The sequence below is a fragment of the Gopherus flavomarginatus genome, chromosome 2 (genome assembly GCF_025201925.1).
Source record: "Gopherus flavomarginatus isolate rGopFla2 chromosome 2, rGopFla2.mat.asm, whole genome shotgun sequence".
In the NCBI taxonomy this organism is placed as follows: domain Eukaryota; kingdom Metazoa; phylum Chordata; order Testudines; family Testudinidae; genus Gopherus; species Gopherus flavomarginatus.
The window spans coordinates 158,622,833-158,641,183 of record NC_066618.1 but is presented as its reverse complement, the minus strand read 5'-3'; the positions used below and the strand labels follow the sequence as shown (position 1 = coordinate 158,641,183).

The window sequence follows — 18,351 nt, the reverse complement described above, 5'->3', positions numbered from 1 at the left end:
TTGAACCACCTCAGCTTGTGACCAAATGCCTGAGCCCATCCAGTCAGAGATTTTTCCAGGTTTCTGATACTCTGCTGGCTTCCTTGACACATATCTTTCTCCATAACTTTGGGTTCATTTAGGTTAGAACATAACAGCCATACTGGGTCAAACCAAAGGTCCATCCAGCCCAGTATCCTGTCTACCGACAATGGCCAATGCCAAGTGCCCCAGAGGGAGTGAACCTAACAGGTAATGATCAAGTGATCTCTCTCCTGCCATCCATCTCCACCTTCTGACAAACAGAGGCTAGGGACACCATTCCTTATGCATCCTGGGTAATAGCCGTTAATGGACATAACCTCCATGCATTTATCTGTTTCCTAGAGACTGGCTCCATGGGGTCCCTCACAAATTGGAGACGGTTACTGTGGCTTTGTCTTTAGTATAGCTTATGTACATACTCCACGAACTGAGCATTTGAGTTTGTTCCAGAATCTGGGATGAGCCTATGTTGTGAAAACTGAAATGCTCAAAATAGCACATGCATGTGAATGGACCTAGGGCGCTAAAATTAAATTAACCCAGGGGTTCTCAAACTGGGGGTCACAAGTTTATTACTGGGGGTCGCAAGCTGTCAGCCTCCACCTCAAACCCTGCTTTGCCTCCAGCATTTATAATAGTGTTAAATATATAAAAAAGTGTTTTTAATTTATAAGGGGAGGGGGTCGCACTCAGAGGTTTGCTACGTGAAAGGGGTCACCAGGACAAAAGTCTGAGAACAACTGAATTAACCCCTCTGGAGCCTCAGGGAATGCAGGGGAGGGGGGATCACCCTTGGTAGGGTTAGGAAAGAGGTAGGTGGTGTAGGATATTGCTCTTCTCATGTGATCCCTCCCCCAGTGGCTAATTTTAAATGAAGCTACCGTCCCCTGACATGAATCTCCCTATGGCACTGAAATTAAATATAGGCTATAATTTGGCATTTGAGAAGTGAAAGGACTGGTAGCCCTAATGGAAAATCTAACAGCTTGGCTCTTCTGCAAGCCTCAAACTGCTGAATGAGCTTTAGGGTAGGGAAGACTGTGCCTCTCAAACAGCCTGGCCCTGCCCCCTATCCGACCCCCACCCACTTCCTGCCCCCTGACTGCCCGCTCCCCTCAGAATTCCCAACTCATCCTGCTCCTTGTCCCCTCACAGTTCCCCAGAGGCCCCCCTCAACCACCACCCACTCCTGCTCCCTGTCCCCTGACTGCCCCAACCCCTATTCACTCCCCCGATGAGTCCTGAGAGACCCCCAGAATGCCCACGATCCAACTCCCCCGTTCTCTGTCCCCTGACCGCCCCCCAACCTGTGCCCCCTCCCTGTCCCTGGGACTCCCTGCCCCTTATCCAACTCCCCCAGCCCCAGCCCCTTACCCCCGGCTTCCTCCTCACCTGGAGCCTCAGCGTGCTGCATCCAGAAGCGTCTCTGGACAGCGCTGCAGCGTGACTCCAGCAGGGCCTGAGCTCCACCCCACTCGGAGCCGTGTGGTAAGGGGGCAAGGCTGTGAGCTCCAACAGGGCCTGAGCTCCCTCCGCTCGGCCTGGAGCTCGCAGCCCCACCCTCTTACCACGTGGCTTTGAGCGGGGAGGAGCTCAGGATCCGCCGGAGCCACGCTGCAGCGCTGTCCAGAGATGCTCCTGGATGTGCTGAGGCTCCGGGAAAGGGGGGGAGGAGGGGTCAGGGAGGGGGCCTCAACCATTCTCGTGGGGGCCCCTGCGGAGCCTGGGGCAAATTGCCCCACTTGCCCCACACTCTGGGCGGCCTGTTCTCTAGTTAGCTGAGCTAAACAGAACACAATAAAGTAAAAGCTCACAAAAGCCTTCTGTATCTCTGATCTACTTGAAAAGGAAATTGCTCAATTTTATAGTATTTGAAATACTGAAACATCATTATGAGTGTATCTGATTTTCATTTGTAATACACCTGATTGTAACAATTTCATTTGGCATTCATTTCTGTCACATGCATTTCTATAGGTAATAGATAATGGACACTAAGACACAAGAGCTGAATTATATTAGAATTCACATAGAATAATATATTGCACATACATTGAGTATGATTGTATTAATCATGATCAATGGCTTTACAATTGGAGAATAAAGGAAGTAATGATTTGCTACACATTATGAAGTGCTGCTAAATAGTTTCAAGAGTAACATAAGAATAAGCTGCCTTGAAAGGAAGTTTGACAACACTCTACAATAAGTAGAAAATATTTCGTTATTTTGGTACTCATTTTAATCCCATTGATTAATCACTTTTACATTCATGTGGATAAAACAGAATAAAGACAGCTGTCAGTACCTAAGTACTCCCTTGCATTTGTCTGCCTCGCACGTGCACAACCTTTGTTGTAGAAAAATACATGGAATCTACAGGATAAGCAGTTTGGTCAGATAGGGACAGCAAGAAAAAGGGGCCAGGCTTATTCCTGACTTTACATCTTATTTGCTGTATTAAATTTAAGGCAGCTTTCTTAGCCCCAGATTTAGCAAAGCACTTCATACCATGCCTAAATCCCATTGACTTCATTGGGAGTTAGACTAATGCTTAAAGTTAAGCATACACTTCACAGAATCAAGGCCATTCTTTTACATTGCCTCTATTTTCTTATTTGCAAAACAGGCAACACTCATGCTTGTAAGAGAGTGACGTTTAATTGGATTCAATATTTGGTTTTGGATGAAAGATTATTAATATGTGTATTGCAGTAACACTTAAGAGCCCAGGTCAGGACCAGGACTCCATTGTGCAAGTTACTGTATAGTTAAGCAGCAAAAATACAGCAATTGTTTCAAACTACTGGCAATCTAAGACAAGAGAAAAGTGGATACAGACATGGGGGAGAGCGGAGCATAAGGAAACAATCAGATAATGCTGGTCAGCATGAGAGGCAGCAGTCTCAGAAAGAAAACTATTGTATAAATCAAATAGGTTAGGAACACAGGAATTGACAGGGGCCTATCCTGCCCAGTATCCTGTCTTGAACACTAGCTAGTTACAGCCAGGTGTAAAGAAGACAAAAACCTGCAGTAGGCAGTAATGGAATAACCTGCCTCTAGGGAAGTTACTTCCTAACTTCCATTAATTAGGAGGTGGTTTATACCCTCAAGCAATAAACTCTTCTCAAACTCCTAATGGTTTTTTTGTTGTGGTTAATATGTGCTATAACCACTCAGGATATTCTTGTCTTCCTCATACATGTCAAATCTTTTCTTTTCCAATCTGCTAAGTTCCTACTGTTATTACAACATTTTCTGATTTGTATTTAAAATATATATAGTATAGACTTTATTTTAAAAAAATGCCACCAGGGTCAGTAGGAGCTTTTCAGACAAAAATCTACATCATGGGGTGTATCTCATGGCTGCAGGGAGCTGTGGGCTTTCAGAGACTAGGGGATAAAATTAGGTTTTAGCCAAGGCCTCTGTTTATTCTCTCTTAGGTCTTACATGGCCCGCATACACTCTTTAACATATTTATTCTCATAACACACTCATGAGATAGGAGTGCGCTATCCTCATTTTACAGATGGGGAGCTAAAGTTAAGGCCTTGCATACACGTCACAGTGAAAAGCAGGCTGTGTCCACATGACAGTGTTTAGCTACATGGAGCAGAGAAAGGCGCTGGCAGCGAGGAGGCCTGCTGGATTCTTTCCCTCTGTCCTCTCCCACCCAGAACCTCTCCTTGCTGTCAAAGTCTTTCACTGTGACGGGGAAAGTTTCTGGCAGAGGGACATTGCTAAAAATAGCAGTGTTGGCACGGGAAGTGCTGCATGGATGTGTAGAGAGCGGTGTGTGGTACATACCAGAAGACTCTAGTGTGTCTTTACTTTACTTGCCTAAGCAGGGCCACGGTGGTTATAGGACTATTTATACCCATGGTTAAGGGGTCATGCACTATCTTTGCTCTACACACCACCATAAACATAGACAGAGCCTAAGTGACTTGCCCATGATCACATAACAAGTCCGGGGCATAGCAAAGACTTGAACCAGGGTTTCTTAAGTCTCATGGTAGTGCCTAAACACTTGTTCTTTCCTCTAAAAAGAAGGTAGCTGTGAAGTGCAGAACCCCTCTTCTCCGAAGCAGCATCTACAACTCTGCTACGGCAGAGGGGAAAAATCACTCATACGGTGATCTAACAGGTCTTTTCGCTCTCAAACTTCTATGTATCTATAAGCAAAGAGATACAATCTAATCTATTCAATTCCACTGCTTTCAAGTTTGTATCCATTCATTTGATTTAAAAGAAAGGAATACAAAGAAAGTAAATGGATCGTCGGGGAGATAGTATGAAATAAGATATAATAAGGATGTCATACATGATTTAAAGGAGTCTGCATAGGAACTAGACAGGGAGGCTCAGTATGCAGATGAGTCGATAACACAATCATTTACAAAACAATTTTTAAGAAAAAATTATGAAGGAGGAAGACACAAAAATAAATTTCTCTCAACTCAGACTAAATTTAAAAAGCAATCTAGCAACTGCCAGGGAAAACCGAAACTCCAGAGTGATGAAATAAGTGGAAGCATAAATTATGCAACATCGTTAATCAATATGCATACAATTTGGAAAAGCTCTGTTGCACTGAAGTGTTTAAAAATAAAAGTGCTCATTATCCTGTGAATCCTCAGAAGCACCTATGCAATGGCATACTGTGGCGTGCACAAATCAGCCGTTCTCAGAGTGCACATTTCCTTGCGACGATTTTTCAGTCTCTTACTCCAGGAGGGGTTTTAACTTTGCAGCACAGATCCATTATCTGAAAGAGCAGAGTTATGCATTCATGCTGTAGTGAACAGTTCAGTGTAGCATGCACCTTTGGATACATTTATTTTAAGGTACAGAAAGAATTCTTTATTTTTTTTTCCCTTTCCCCTTTGAAAGATTAAGGCTAATCTGAACATTGTCCCTATGGAAATCTTGGATTTATTTTCCATACCCACTTATTCTATTTAAAAGTCCTTGCTTGAATTCAGGCAGCACTTACCACCATGTTTAGCATTACTGAGGCCTGCTCTACACCAGGAAATTAAGTCAATATAACTGTGTGGCTCAGAGATGTGAAAAATCCACACCCTCTAATGCAATTATATCAACATAACCCCCTTTCAATAGAGGCAGTGTATTCAGTGAACTGCCACTGCAGCATTTTAAGTGTAGAAAAGCCCTGAGTAAGGTTACTAATAACTTTGCCAGTTTCAAATGTTAACCTACTTCCCCTCACACACACCCTGTGAACTTGTGCACTGCACATGAACACACACGCCCCTACCCCTACTCCTTCAGGGTTTTAAATCTATATCGTCTGGGATTGGCCAAGGGACTTAGGTGCCCAATATAAGGGAGTTAGGTGCCTAATTTCAATGAAACTTTAATAAGAATGATGGTCCAGTGGGCAGGACACCAGACTGGGACTCTGAAGACCTGGGTTCAGCTTCGTATTCTCTCTCTAAGACTTTTTTTTTTTTTTAAACTCTTGGGCAAGTCACTTAGTCTCTCTCTGCCTTGGTTCCCCATCAGTAAAATGAAGACAACAACTGTCATAAACAGATAGCTAAGGGTTAATGTCTCTTCCACCTGAAGCACCTGACCAGAGGACCAATCAGGAAACCGGATTTTTTCAACTCTGGGTGGAGGGAAGTTTGTGTCTGAGTCTTTTGTCTGTCTGCCTGCTTTCTCTGAGCTTTGGAAAAGTAGTTCTGTTTTCTAATCTTCTGTTTCTAAGTTTAAGGACAAAGAGATCAAATAGTAAGTTATATGGTTTCTTTTCTTTGGTATTTGCATGAATATAAGTGCTGAAGTGTTTTGATTTGTATTCTTTTTAAATAAGGCTGTTTATTCAATATTCTTTTAAGCAATTGACCCTGTATTGTATCATCTTAATACAGAGAGACCATTTGTATGTATTTTTCTTTCTTTTTACATAAAGCTTTCTTTTAAGACCTGTTGAAGTTTTCTTTACTTCAGGAAAATTGAGTCTGTACTCACCAGGGAATTGGTGGGAGGAAGAAATCAGGGGAGATCTGTGTGTTGGATTTGCCAGCCTGATTTTGCATTCCCTCTGGGTAAAGAGGAAAGTACTTTTTGTTTCCAGGATTGGGAACGGAGAGAGGGAGTCACTCTGTGTAGTTTCACAGAGCTTGTGTCTGTGTATCTCTCCAGGAGCACCTGGAGGGGGGAAGGGAAAAAGGATTATCTCCCTTGGTTGTGAGACTCAAGGGATTTGGGTCTTGGGGTCCCCAGGGAAGGGTTTTCAGGGGGACCAGAGTGCCCCAAAACACTCTAATTTTTTGGGTGGTGGCAGCAGGTACCAGGTCCAAGCTGGTAACTAAGCTTGGAGGTTTTCATGCTAACCCCCATATTTTGGATGCTAAGGTCCAAATCTGGGACTAAGGTTATGATAACAACACTTCACACTATTGGTGTGTTGAGAGACTAAAATACATTAAAAAGATTGTCAGCTGCTCAGATATTATGGCAATACCCTGACAGGGATAGATGACTCCCTTTGAAAATCCCAGTCATAATGCTGATGAAAGCTGCAGGTCTAATAGCTGTGGAGACAATAAGCCTCTGTTTAGAACCTTTGTGGCATGAGCAAAGATTTTTTCCTTTCTCCACAGGCCTGATTCTGTGCCACTGCAGTCACTGGGATTTTTACTATTGGCTTCAATAGGCGTAGAATCACACTCTCTTGGATTTTATACCGCTGCCCAAAAGTGCAGTCTCTGAGCGCCTTCCACATAAACTGAATCACAACAGGCCCTGGAGGATTTCATGGAATCTCTGGCACTTCTTCCTGGTCAGATCAAAGCCTACATGACTCGACTTGGGGCCACTTCCAGAATGAAAGGGGGAATTCAAATTTACTTGACCACTGTACTTGGACTACCAATCAGTGCCAGCTGTGGTGGTGGCTTTTTGTGATGTCAGCTGGACTGATGTGCTAACTCCTTATCTGTTCCACCTTATATTTAGATGTGACACTCTGAGTACCTTTCCCAGACCTAGAGAAGGACTCTGAGTAAGCTCGAAAGAACAAGTTGGTCCAATATAAGATATTCCCTCACCCATCGCATCTCCCTAATATTCTGGGACCAACACTATTACAGCACCTCTGCAAACAATATTTACCATTGTTAACATTTTCTTCAGATGAAGTTAATGCTGTGAGAATTTGGACTGAACTCAACAGGAGATATGTATGCCCTTCAAAGGATATGTCCCTATGAAAGTGAGAGAGAGTTGGCTCTCATTATGGTCAAGCATAATATTATTATTTTTATCATAGTAAGCCAAGTAACCCTACTCGGCGATCAGGCACTGTGCAAAGAGACAGACCAAAGAAAGAACTCAGACAAGGATCATGACATAATCAAGTGATGGATGAACCAACCAATGGAGTGAGACGGCAGACAAGGCAATGGGAAAGATGGGTGAGATGCATGAGTAAACAGTATCAGCAATACTACTTGGCTCTTATTAGCACTTTTTAATCTATAGCTCTCAAAGAACTTTGCAAAGAGAGCTGGGCAAAATGACCCACCATTTTATAAACTGGGGAAATGGAGGCACAATGTTTTGAAATGACATGCCCAAAGTCACTCAACAGGCCAGTGCCAGAGACAGAAATAGAATCCACTGCTCTACACACACAGCTCTGTAAATTATATATCTCATCAGAAATTATGGTGATGCTCATGCAGGACTTGAATTTTACTCACTATAGATACTAGACAGGCAGACAAAGATTCTTCTGACCTTCACTGCTATTTAGGTCCTAAGAAGAGACCTTCAAACACTGGCCACTTTGGTAACTTATCACATCAATTCCCTTCTGTCTTATTTATGCAGGCAGGTGAAGAGGTACAACTGTGGATTTTTTTTTTGCCCCTTAGTCTATCACACAATTTATTGCCATTCACAATTATTCAAGTTTTAAAGGTGCCAGCTAGAAATAAATCTTTGGTTAATGTAATTGGAAATCCCCAGTGCAGCAGGTGAATATGCCTTCCATAAATAAAAAGGTTTGTGTGCCTTACATTTTACCTAATCATGAATATCCTATCCTTAAAAGCAAATTGGATATAAAAGAATATGAATTAAATGATAAGGATGATATTTTTGGGTCAAATTCTAATAAGAGATAAGTACGCAAGTTTATGCATGTAAAAGTAATGTGCATCTACGTAGGAGGAATAAAAGCCACAGTAGTGACAGGGCATTTACCTGTAATTCTACCCAGAGAAAGCCTGAGACAAACATGCAAACATAAGTGTTTAGTTCCTAATATCACATAGGGAGGCAGTGTGGTGCCTCTGGGATGGAAGGTGGCAGCTGCATAACAGCACATAGCTACACTACAGGAGAAAAAGTGAAGAGTACCATATCCAACTGAAATTACAGGGGAGGGTTTGAAGTAGGCAGATGAATTATCCGAACTGCGGCCAATGCCTCCTAAGCACCATGCAATATTTTACGAAGAGCATCAATATGATAAAATTAGAAGGATGGTAACTAGAAATGGTATATTTAACCCCGACAATCGTGCTGTGTACCAAGTGACAGTCATATTAAATCACAACAATAATACACCTAGGCTGCTAGCCTGTTCCAATAGAGACGGGTATTAGTTGCTTCAGGTAAAGGTGTAAAGTACATAATATTTCAAGGTCTAACTACACCTCGCATACACTAGGAGATTAGACAATACTGCTTCTTGTATGATGCATAAAGTAGATATAATGCTTAATTTATGAAGTAGCAATAATGAGCTTTAATTAACAATTTGAAAAACAAAGGATATTTGTCAGCTTGTCTACACTACCCCTCCTCCACCCAGTGTGGGCTATAGGAGCGTAAAAAGCACTGTGCATGAAAGTGCTTCAGTGTGCCTGCCCTGTGTGGACGCTCTGAGCACAAATGTACAAATGTAATCCTGTTTGAAGAGGATTATGTTACTGCACACTAGGAACTTCTTAGGCCTGGTCTACACTACGCTTTTAAACCGCATGCAGTCCCAAATCTAAAAAGAGCTCCATGTACATAGGAGAATTATATTACAACACTTCGGAGTATGGGGGTGTGTGAATAACTGTGCACACCGAACTGTGGGACAGTGTCGATATAGCCTCAGATAATTGATGCTGTGGTTAAAATCCAGACCCAACTGAACTCAATGTGAGGTTTGCAGCAATGGGGCCAGAATTTTATCCTCTTGTGTTCAATGGAAGCAGGCTCTATATTAAAACAAGTAGTTAAAATCATTGTTGTTTCAGATGAGCATAGCAATATTTTCATCAGCACTACTTTATTATTCTTGAACTGCCAACCTTCTTTCCCTGGGATCTTTTAAAGTTGGACTAGCCCATTCCAACTTAATACAGAATACTCAAGAGTAATTACTGAATCTGAACATATCCAGTTGAAAGCAAGTCACAGATCCAAATCTTTACTCCATCAACACTTTTGACAATTATATTTTATTACAATCCATTAATTTGAACCACAAAGGAATCCTATTCATAATTTTCCACCTAAAAATTATAATTAAGGATATGTCCCTTTCAAGATTTAGTATATAAAATAATGATTTAGTGTTGTGACAAATAACTACAGTCATTGATGCTGTTGTGCTATGGGGCATCTCGTTAAGTATTAACAGTCAGACAATATCCATCAATTTCATAGAAACCCTGCTTTAATTTAAGGCAAATGAAACAGAAAATTGGATTGGGAGTCTAGTTGGGGGAGAAGGAATATTCTGAAGTCAAATATTACTAACAAACTGTTCCATGAATTTTTCATTTCTCTTCTTCTGTATGCCAGAGAACAATATGTAAAGACCGCCCCTCCACTCTGAAGGTCACATTGAAGCAGAGTTAGCCATGCACTTTGCCTTTTGAAGTTGATTCAATTCTGTATGACGCTGAGTGGACTGGAATGATATCGGTGCAGCCTCCTATGATGTTATAGAAACAGTGGAATGGCACCAGTGATACTTCTTCCCCATCACCCCTATTTATCTCCTTTTGGCCATAGGTATCTCTATACGGTGTCCACAGTCCACAACATTACTGAATAAGACACCTTAAGGCAGTGCACTGGCTTTAGCTACCTCAAAAACCTTCCCTTACATTTCTTATTTTGTCTTTAGTGAGGCTGTTTTAAAAAAATGACTCAATATCGATTTTTATTTTTCCAAACTTTGCATGATAAAGGCAGTGAGCCAATTCAATCCTGGCATAACTCTATACAAGTCAATATGGCTAAACCTGCTGTCACACCAGTGATAAACTGGTTTAATTCCATTGGGATAGATACTAGAAAAGAAAGATGCTCTTATTAGATTTTTAAGGCCTAGATCCTCATTTTAAGGCCTAGATCCTGGTTTAATTCCTTTGTTCCTGATTCTACTTTCTCTTACATGGCAAAATGCTACTGATTTCAGTGGAGTTCTCCTGATTTACACTAGCGTGAGAGATTAATCAAGCACAATAATGTTAAATCAGCATAAAATAGGCGTGTGTGGGTACGTCTACACTACAGGATTATTCCGATTTTACATAGACCGGTTTTGTAAAACAGATTGTATAAAGTCAAGTGCACATGACCACACAAAGCACAATAATTCGGCGGTGTGCGTCCATGTACCGAGGCTAGCTTCGATTTCTGGAGCGTTGCACTGTGGATAGCTATCCCGTAGCTAACCCACAGTTCCTGCAGTCTCCCCCACCCATTGGAATTCTGGGTTGAGAGCCCAATGCACGATGGGGCAAAAACAGTGTCGCGGGTGATACTGGGTAAATGTCATCACTCAGTCCTTCCTCCGTGAAAGCAACGGCAGACAATCATTTCGCACCCTCTTTCCCTGGATTGCTCTGGCAGATGCCATAGCATGGCAACCATGGAGCCTGTTTTGCCTTTTGTCACTGTCACCCTATGTGTACTGCACGCCGCTGACAGAGGTGGTACTGCAGTGCTACACAGCAGCATTCATGCCTTTGCAAGGTAGCAGAGACGGTTACCATCCCTATTGCACTGTCTGCCATGCCATTGTAAATTGGCTATGAGATGATGGTTATCAGTCATTCTGTACCATCTGCTGCTGTCATGGGTGCTCCTGGCTGGCCTTAGCTGAGGTCGGCCGGGGGCGCAAAAACAAAAATGGGAATGACTTCCCAGGTCATTCCCTTCTCTATGTTTTATCGAAAAATAGAGTCAGTCCTGCCTAGAATATGGGGCAAGTGTACTAGAGAACCAGTGTACCAGAGAACACAGCTGCTCCGTGTCAGATCCCACAGAAATGATGAGCTGCATGCCATTCTAGGGGGTGCCCCTGCAACAACCCCACCCGTTGCTTCCCTCCTCCCCCAACCTTCCTAGGCTACTGTAGCAGTGTCCCCCTGTTTGTGTGATTAAGTAATAAAGAATGCAGGAATAAGAAACACTGACTTTTTAGTGAGATAAAATGAGGGGGAGGCAGCCTCCAGCTGCTATGATAGTCCAGGCAGGACATTAAACGGTGGGGGGGAGAGGAGCCCAGCCTCTCGCTGCTATGATAGTCCAGACAGTACAGAATCTGTTTTTTAGACATGAAGGGGGGGGGGGCTGATAGAGCTCAGCCCCCAGTTGCTATGATGAAGACGTTTACCAGCCGTTCTGTACCATCTGCCGGGGATGACCGGGAGTCATTCGTATTTTTACCCAGGCGCCCCCAGCCGATCTCACCTGAGTCCAGCCAGGAGCACTCACAGGATGATCACGAGGATGGCTATCAGTCATTTTGTACAGTATCGTCTGCCACCGGGGAGCAAAGGGGAGAGGATGCTGCTGTTCATTGCCGCAGCACCGCATCTACCAGCAGCATGCAGTAGACATAGGGTGACATTGAAAAAAGTCAAGAAATGATTTTTTCCCTTTTCTTTCACGCGGGGGAAAGGGGGGCATAAATTGACAAGATATACCCTGAACCACGCCGGACTATGTACTTGACCCTACAGGCATTGGGAGCTCAGCCAAGAATGTAAATACTGTTCAGAGACTGCGGGGACTGTGGGATAGCATCCATTTGATTCTTTGGCTTTCCGTTACGCTTGTCACACAGCACTGTGCTGTGGACTCTGCATCATAGCCTGGAGATTTTTTTCAAATGCTTTGGCATTTCGTCTTCTGTAACGGAGCTCTGATAGAACAGATTTGTCTCCCCATACAGCGATCAGATCCGGTATCTCCCGTACGGTCCATGCTGGAGCTCTTTTTGGATTTGGGACGCATCGCCACCCATGCTGATCAGAGCTCAATGCTGGGCAAACAGGAAATGAGATTCAAAAGTTTGCCGGGCTTTTCCTGTCTACCTGGCCAGTGCATCCGAGTTCAGATTGCTTTCCAGAGTGGTCACAATGGTGCACTGTGGGATACCGCCCAGAGGCCAATACTGTCGATTTGCAGCCACGCTAACCCTAATCCGACATGGCAATACCAATTTCAGCACTACTCCTCTCGTCGGGGAGGAGTATAGAATCGGGTTTAAAGAGCCCTTTATATCGATATTAAGGGCCTCGTTGTGTGGATGGGTGCAGGGTTAAATTGGTTTAACGCTGCTAAATTTGGTTTAAACATGTAGTGTAGACCAGGTCTGAATTAGTTTAATCTGAGTTACATTAGGGAAGATTCCCCCTACTTTCACTTTAAAAAAATCCCCCCAACATAATCACAAACCCACTTTATGAATTTGCCAGTCCTGTGTCCCTACCATGATATGCTACTTATGTAGAATACAGAAATGACTCAAAGGAGTCTATTTAAGGAGCTAGCTCTCCAACGCGTATTGAGACATTGCTATAAAAGTAGCCATACTTTATCTTGCAAAATTATCAGACATATATTGACATTTTTCTGTATGACCCCGAGCCATGATTGGTCAGATTCTTTGATTGATTTATTTCTTACAACCTTCAAAGAATCCACTGTAGTTTGAAGAGGTACAAGCTAAACTCTACTGGACCCTGGGGAAGAAATTACAGATGGGCCCAAAGTTCAAGAGCTTTGGAATTCTGTCATGTCTCTTGTGATGGTCAATGACTCAGTGTCTTAACCACAAGACCAGCCAGATTGGATATTTGCATGCTGTGCTCTCTTCAAGGATATGCAGTGTAAGACAGTGGATGCTCTAAAACTACAGTATGATATATACAACTAGGCAGGGTTTTTCAGCTGAAACATTTTGGTGAAAAGCAGATTTGGCAACACTGAAATGTTTCAATTTGTATCAGGTTCATTTGGACATGTTTGAAATGAAACGTTTTGATTTGAATTTTATTTTTAAAAGATCAAAGAATGTGCAAATAGAGACAAAATCTAACAAACATTTAGTTCACACTTTTTGATTTTTCCAAAATTTCTCAAAATGTCATTTTTTGTATTAACATTATTCCCCCCCCCTCGATTTTTCGCAATTGCTGCCAAACTAATAAATCTGTTATTCACACAGCTCTAATAGTCTACTGAAAGGGAGATTTACAAAGGCACAAGAAGTTAGTTAAGTGCCATCTCCCATGGGGGGAAAATAAATCAGAGCAATGCCTATGAAATGCCCTCTTGAAACAAGGGTCAAATTAACATTACAGGGAGTCAGCAGTTCCTCTCCAGTAAACATACCTTCATTATCCTTATCCTAATCAAAAACAATGATCATAGTGCCAATTTAAGAGCACACACATGGAATCTGGGTTAATTGATTTGCTCAATAGGTTTTTATTTTTTTTAAATAAATCTCCTTGACCTTGATAATAGAGTGAGGCCATATCCGCCTCACTTTTGCCCTTAATTGCTAAAATTCCATGACAACCACAGCTGTTTTATTCCTTCCCTCTCATTCTCTAATACAGAAGAATGTGTATAACTCAGGTGGGCAGTTTGTGTACATTTTGTGCAGCATTCTTCCTATTCACCGTCTCAAGCAAAACCCAATTAGAGACCCTTTCTGCTATCCATTAGATTACTATTGGCAAAAATAAAAGTTAGTGCTCATAATGGTGCCCTCCCCCTCGGCTCAACTGCTACTTTCCACTCTAGAGAGCGCTAGAAAGAGTAACAAGACACACTGATACCGAAGAACCATCATTGCGAACATCTACTTTTCCGATTAACAGAAATGAAGCAACAGAGTAAGTGATATACTCATTACAAGCCAGGTTTTAAGAAGAGCTCAGCATCCATCGGCTCTCCTCTTTAGTTATCTGAAGAGGCAGTCTGCTTTTCAAAAGCACTCCGAAACCAACAGCTCCCACCGAGAACATTTTAGGCCTGCTGAATGCTGAGGACTTTAGGCACCTGTATGAAGTAGCCAGATGTTCAAAGGGAGCTTCTGGAAATCTTTTTGAAAACGTGACTGCAAGATGTTTTGCAAGAATCTGGCCATGCACTTTTTCTTCCAAAATTCAAAATAAAGCAATAAAAAAAGTAATCAGGATTTGGGGTTTTAACCTCCCCCGTCCCCAGTCCAAATGCAATCTAAACAGGAGAATGCTCAATTATGCTCACTGTGTCTGGGAAAGCATGGAAACACTTGCTGAGAGAGAAGCGTAAATTGCTTTGATATCAAAGCCATTTAAAAGCTTTATTTACATTCACTCTGTGTGAATGCCAGCTTCCATATGGTCAAACCCGCGGATTACAACTCTGTGGGAAAAGGTGAGTAGGTTATCTAGCTCTTCACGTGCAAATTATATTCTTCCAGCAATCAGTACAGCTCTCAGCTTCCTTTTCTTTCAATAGTTCCATCTAAATCACTTTCTCATTCAAACCTGTTACCTCAATTGAACCAAAGCCTCCCTAAAATTGGTAAATAAAACTGGAATGAGGCATCTACGAGCGAGTGTACCGCTCCTTAAGATCATTGTGATGACGAGTGGGTGTATATTACTATGGGGTGAATGGAGGCAAATATTAAAACCAAATGCAACAAGCAACAGAAAACAATAGCTTCTTGCAACGCTTTCTTATGGTACTGTAACAGACAGATGTCAGGGTTGAGCGAGGACTGAAGCACAGGCTTCTACTATTACTTGAGCTAAAGAATGGCTCCTTTACAATATACCAGTTCTGGCAAAACCCTCTAGTGTGTGCACAGTTATATTGGTATAAAAGTGCTTATTCTGTTATAAGTATGTATGCTAAGTTATTTACTAATATAGCTATATCAGTTTTTAAAAAAAAAATCAGACCCCTAACTGCCAAGAAGTTTTAAAGGTAGACCAGATCTTAGCGTATATACCCACCAGGACCATACACTAAAGGCAGATATCTCATGAGCTTTACAACTTTCTACTCTATTACCCCTATACAGTTACACTAATAGACCACTTGGCTTAAATGGGATGATTTAGACAACTAATCCACCCGCAATACTCTGATCTTAGTTATTCACACATATGTATACTTAAAAGGATTTGACATTTCTATTTGTCTTTGTTTATGTGACTTCCTTATGAAACTGAGTACGAAAATACAAGACTGTCAGTCCAGATACTCAGCTGGTCTAAACCAGTGTAGCTCTGTTAAAGCCAGTGGAGTTATGTCCATTTACAAGAGCTGAGAATCGGTGTCACAATCTTTTTATGCATCCTCTCCCTCACCCCCACCATTTCAGTGTAAGCTCCTTCATCCTCCTAAATCCTAATGATGCCATGGGTAAAATGCCACAAAAATGTCAAGTTCTATGGCAGCATAAACAAGTTAATATAATAGTGAGCATGGAAAAGTAAAGGGATTCCAAACAATGGGTTCCTGCAGATCTTTAATGCCTTTGAAAAGCAAGAGGGTGTCAAAATACACTATGAACAACGTAACAGTCTTATGAGAGCCTCTGAGCTAGAGATGTCAATATCAAATGTGAAAGCCTTTTTAATTTGCTGTAGATTCATAAATCATTTTTGTAATTCTTTGATCTCACCAATTATATTAAGCTAGCAAAAGATAACCTTTCATGCTATTCTTCCCATTTTAAACGTGCTATTTACAGACAAAAAGTGCCTTGCTCTGACTGCTGCTTATTTGAACCACTGAGTGATTAGGCATAAATCAAAAATAATTATTTCAGGATCCATACAGAGTTTCTCATCTGAAGCCTTTGGAAACAGAATAAAAAAATTGACTCTATAGAATTCATGTTTTACTTGGTTCAGCAAAACCATTAGATCTCTGGGCTCTTTAAAGATAAATGCCAGCCACTGTCATTCTGAAGATTGTTGTCATGTTTGCTATGGATCATCTCTGCAGCAGGATGTGTGTAATCAGCAGCATGATATTTATTAGCCTCAACTCATCAGGAAAAATACAAGTTTTCATCAGAAAAAGAACAGGGTTGGCATACCAAGCCCAAACTCAGATATCAAGGTGATGGGCATAGTATCAGGAAGAAGAGGGACAGACAGAGATTTACATGGTCCAATGTATAAGACAAGTGGACTAGCATTGGAAAATGTAAAAGTCTACACAAAGTGCTTTGAATTTATCAAAATTAAACATGTCAATAATTTTTTATTAACAACGTTGACAAAATTAATATGCTTGTCAAGTCAGCATTTTCTAGCAGAAAATGGTTCCACTGGAAAATGTTCAGCCAGCTCTAGTTATTATAGACACATAATACATGTCGGAAGCCTGAAAACTCCACTGGCTGAATCTGCTTCCCATTGACTACCACCAAGTTCCTGTAAGAACATATTTAATCTATAAGAAAAAAAAATAAAATATAAAATTATAATATATTTGTTAAAATATTACCTCTCTTGAAGTCAGAGGGTGATTATTAAAGGCTCTAAGAATTTACATATATGAACAGAGCTCCTGGTTCTATGTTCTGGATTCGGTTAGTTGAATACAATGTTGGCAACTCCAGCAATCTGTCTGCAACTCTCGTGAAATTTGGTATCTCTCTAAAAGCTCCAGCTACTCAAGGCATGTGGATGGGAATCTCAACTTTCAGTTAAAACAACAAAGTTTCTAGCCCCCAAGGTTGCAGAGAAAAGCTTGAAAACATGACTCAAATGCACTCTGAAGGCTCAAAAACCAGAAGGTAAAATAAAAAGCATAGAATTTTTAAAAAGAAAAGAAAAAGAAAATCTCATGATTTGAGGCTTGACTCATGATTTTCAAACACTTGAGACTGGCAGTACTGTGAATGGATACTTTTTTTTGACTCTCCAAAATGCTGAAGTAGCAACTTGATTTGCTAACCCAGCTACTTCTAGGAAGAAATATATTATTCATACCAAAGACAACTGATTTCAGTGCATCCAGTTGCTTTTCGACAACAGACACAGCCATATAATGCAAAGTGTAAAAAACATATGGAATAGTAGTAAAGGTTATTAAAAAGCAGATGGCATAAATGAAATCAGGAGACACCTAGAATTATTGCTGGAGAAGGATAGGATTGAGTGGGCATGATGGAGATAGAAATGATGAGATTAAAAACGGATGATAAATTTCTGTTTTTCTTCTAAAACACAGGACTTTATAAAAACTCCAAGTAAAATGAATCAGCTACACATTCCAGACAGATGGTAAAATTTTCAAAAAACAAAACAAAACACCTAAGAGATTTAAGAACAGTCCTATTTTCAAAATAGACTTAAGCCTCATTGAAAGTCTAGTCCTCAGAGCCAAAGTTTCTTAGTCTCCTAAATCACTCAGGTTTGGGGTGTTTTTGGAAATGTTACAATTTTTGTTACGAGTTGCTCAAGCAGTGTCACAAAATCATCGTTATACACTCTTCAATCTTAGTACAGACACTAATTCTACTCTTTATATGTAAAACTCACATGCATTCACATGCTTCTTTGAACAGTCTTGAAGATGACAGCAAGAGGGAAGAAAATACAGGCAAGTACGATTGTTCTGTACACCATCTTCTCACATGCTTTTTCTCCTAGTTTTCCATGCAGCCAGCTAAAAATCGGTTCATATTTGAAGTGCTAGAGACCACAAGATGGTAATATTGCAGTGATGGACAATTGTACTGGAAAATGCATACTGGAAATAGTTGTGTATTGACCACAATTCTGGAGTACTCAAGCAACCCAAATCTCCTATTCATGCAGACCCCTATCCCGTAATTTAGAGCATAGCCCTGCACCCATATGAATCTCACTGCAGGATCAGCATAATGGTCCTTGATTTGGTATCAGACACAGAGGCAGCTTGCACAGAGATACAGACTTTTATGACAGTCCCTCAGAAATCACTTTGCCTGCACCCCAGTAGGCTTCTCTCAACTCAGCTCATAGTGTGTATTCTTATAGATAC

The 18,351-nt window shown here is 41.4% G+C and overlaps 1 protein-coding gene across 3 annotated transcripts in view; it reads right to left on the bottom strand.

The window, feature by feature from the left end:
- The window catches only part of LRRTM4 (leucine rich repeat transmembrane neuronal 4), a 447,797-nt gene that overhangs the window by 103,799 nt on the left and 325,647 nt on the right, over window positions 1–18,351 (bottom strand). The window contains exon 3 of one of the 3 annotated variants that reach the window (XM_050940021.1): window positions 4,709–4,798. The exons of the other annotated variants lie outside the window; for them this stretch is intronic. Within the exon in view, the coding sequence (XP_050795978.1) occupies window positions 4,748–4,798 (51 nt within the window). The 3' untranslated portion in view covers window positions 4,709–4,747. Of the gene's footprint in view, window positions 1–4,708; window positions 4,799–18,351 lie in introns of those variants that run through there. 3 annotated transcript variants of the gene reach the window in all.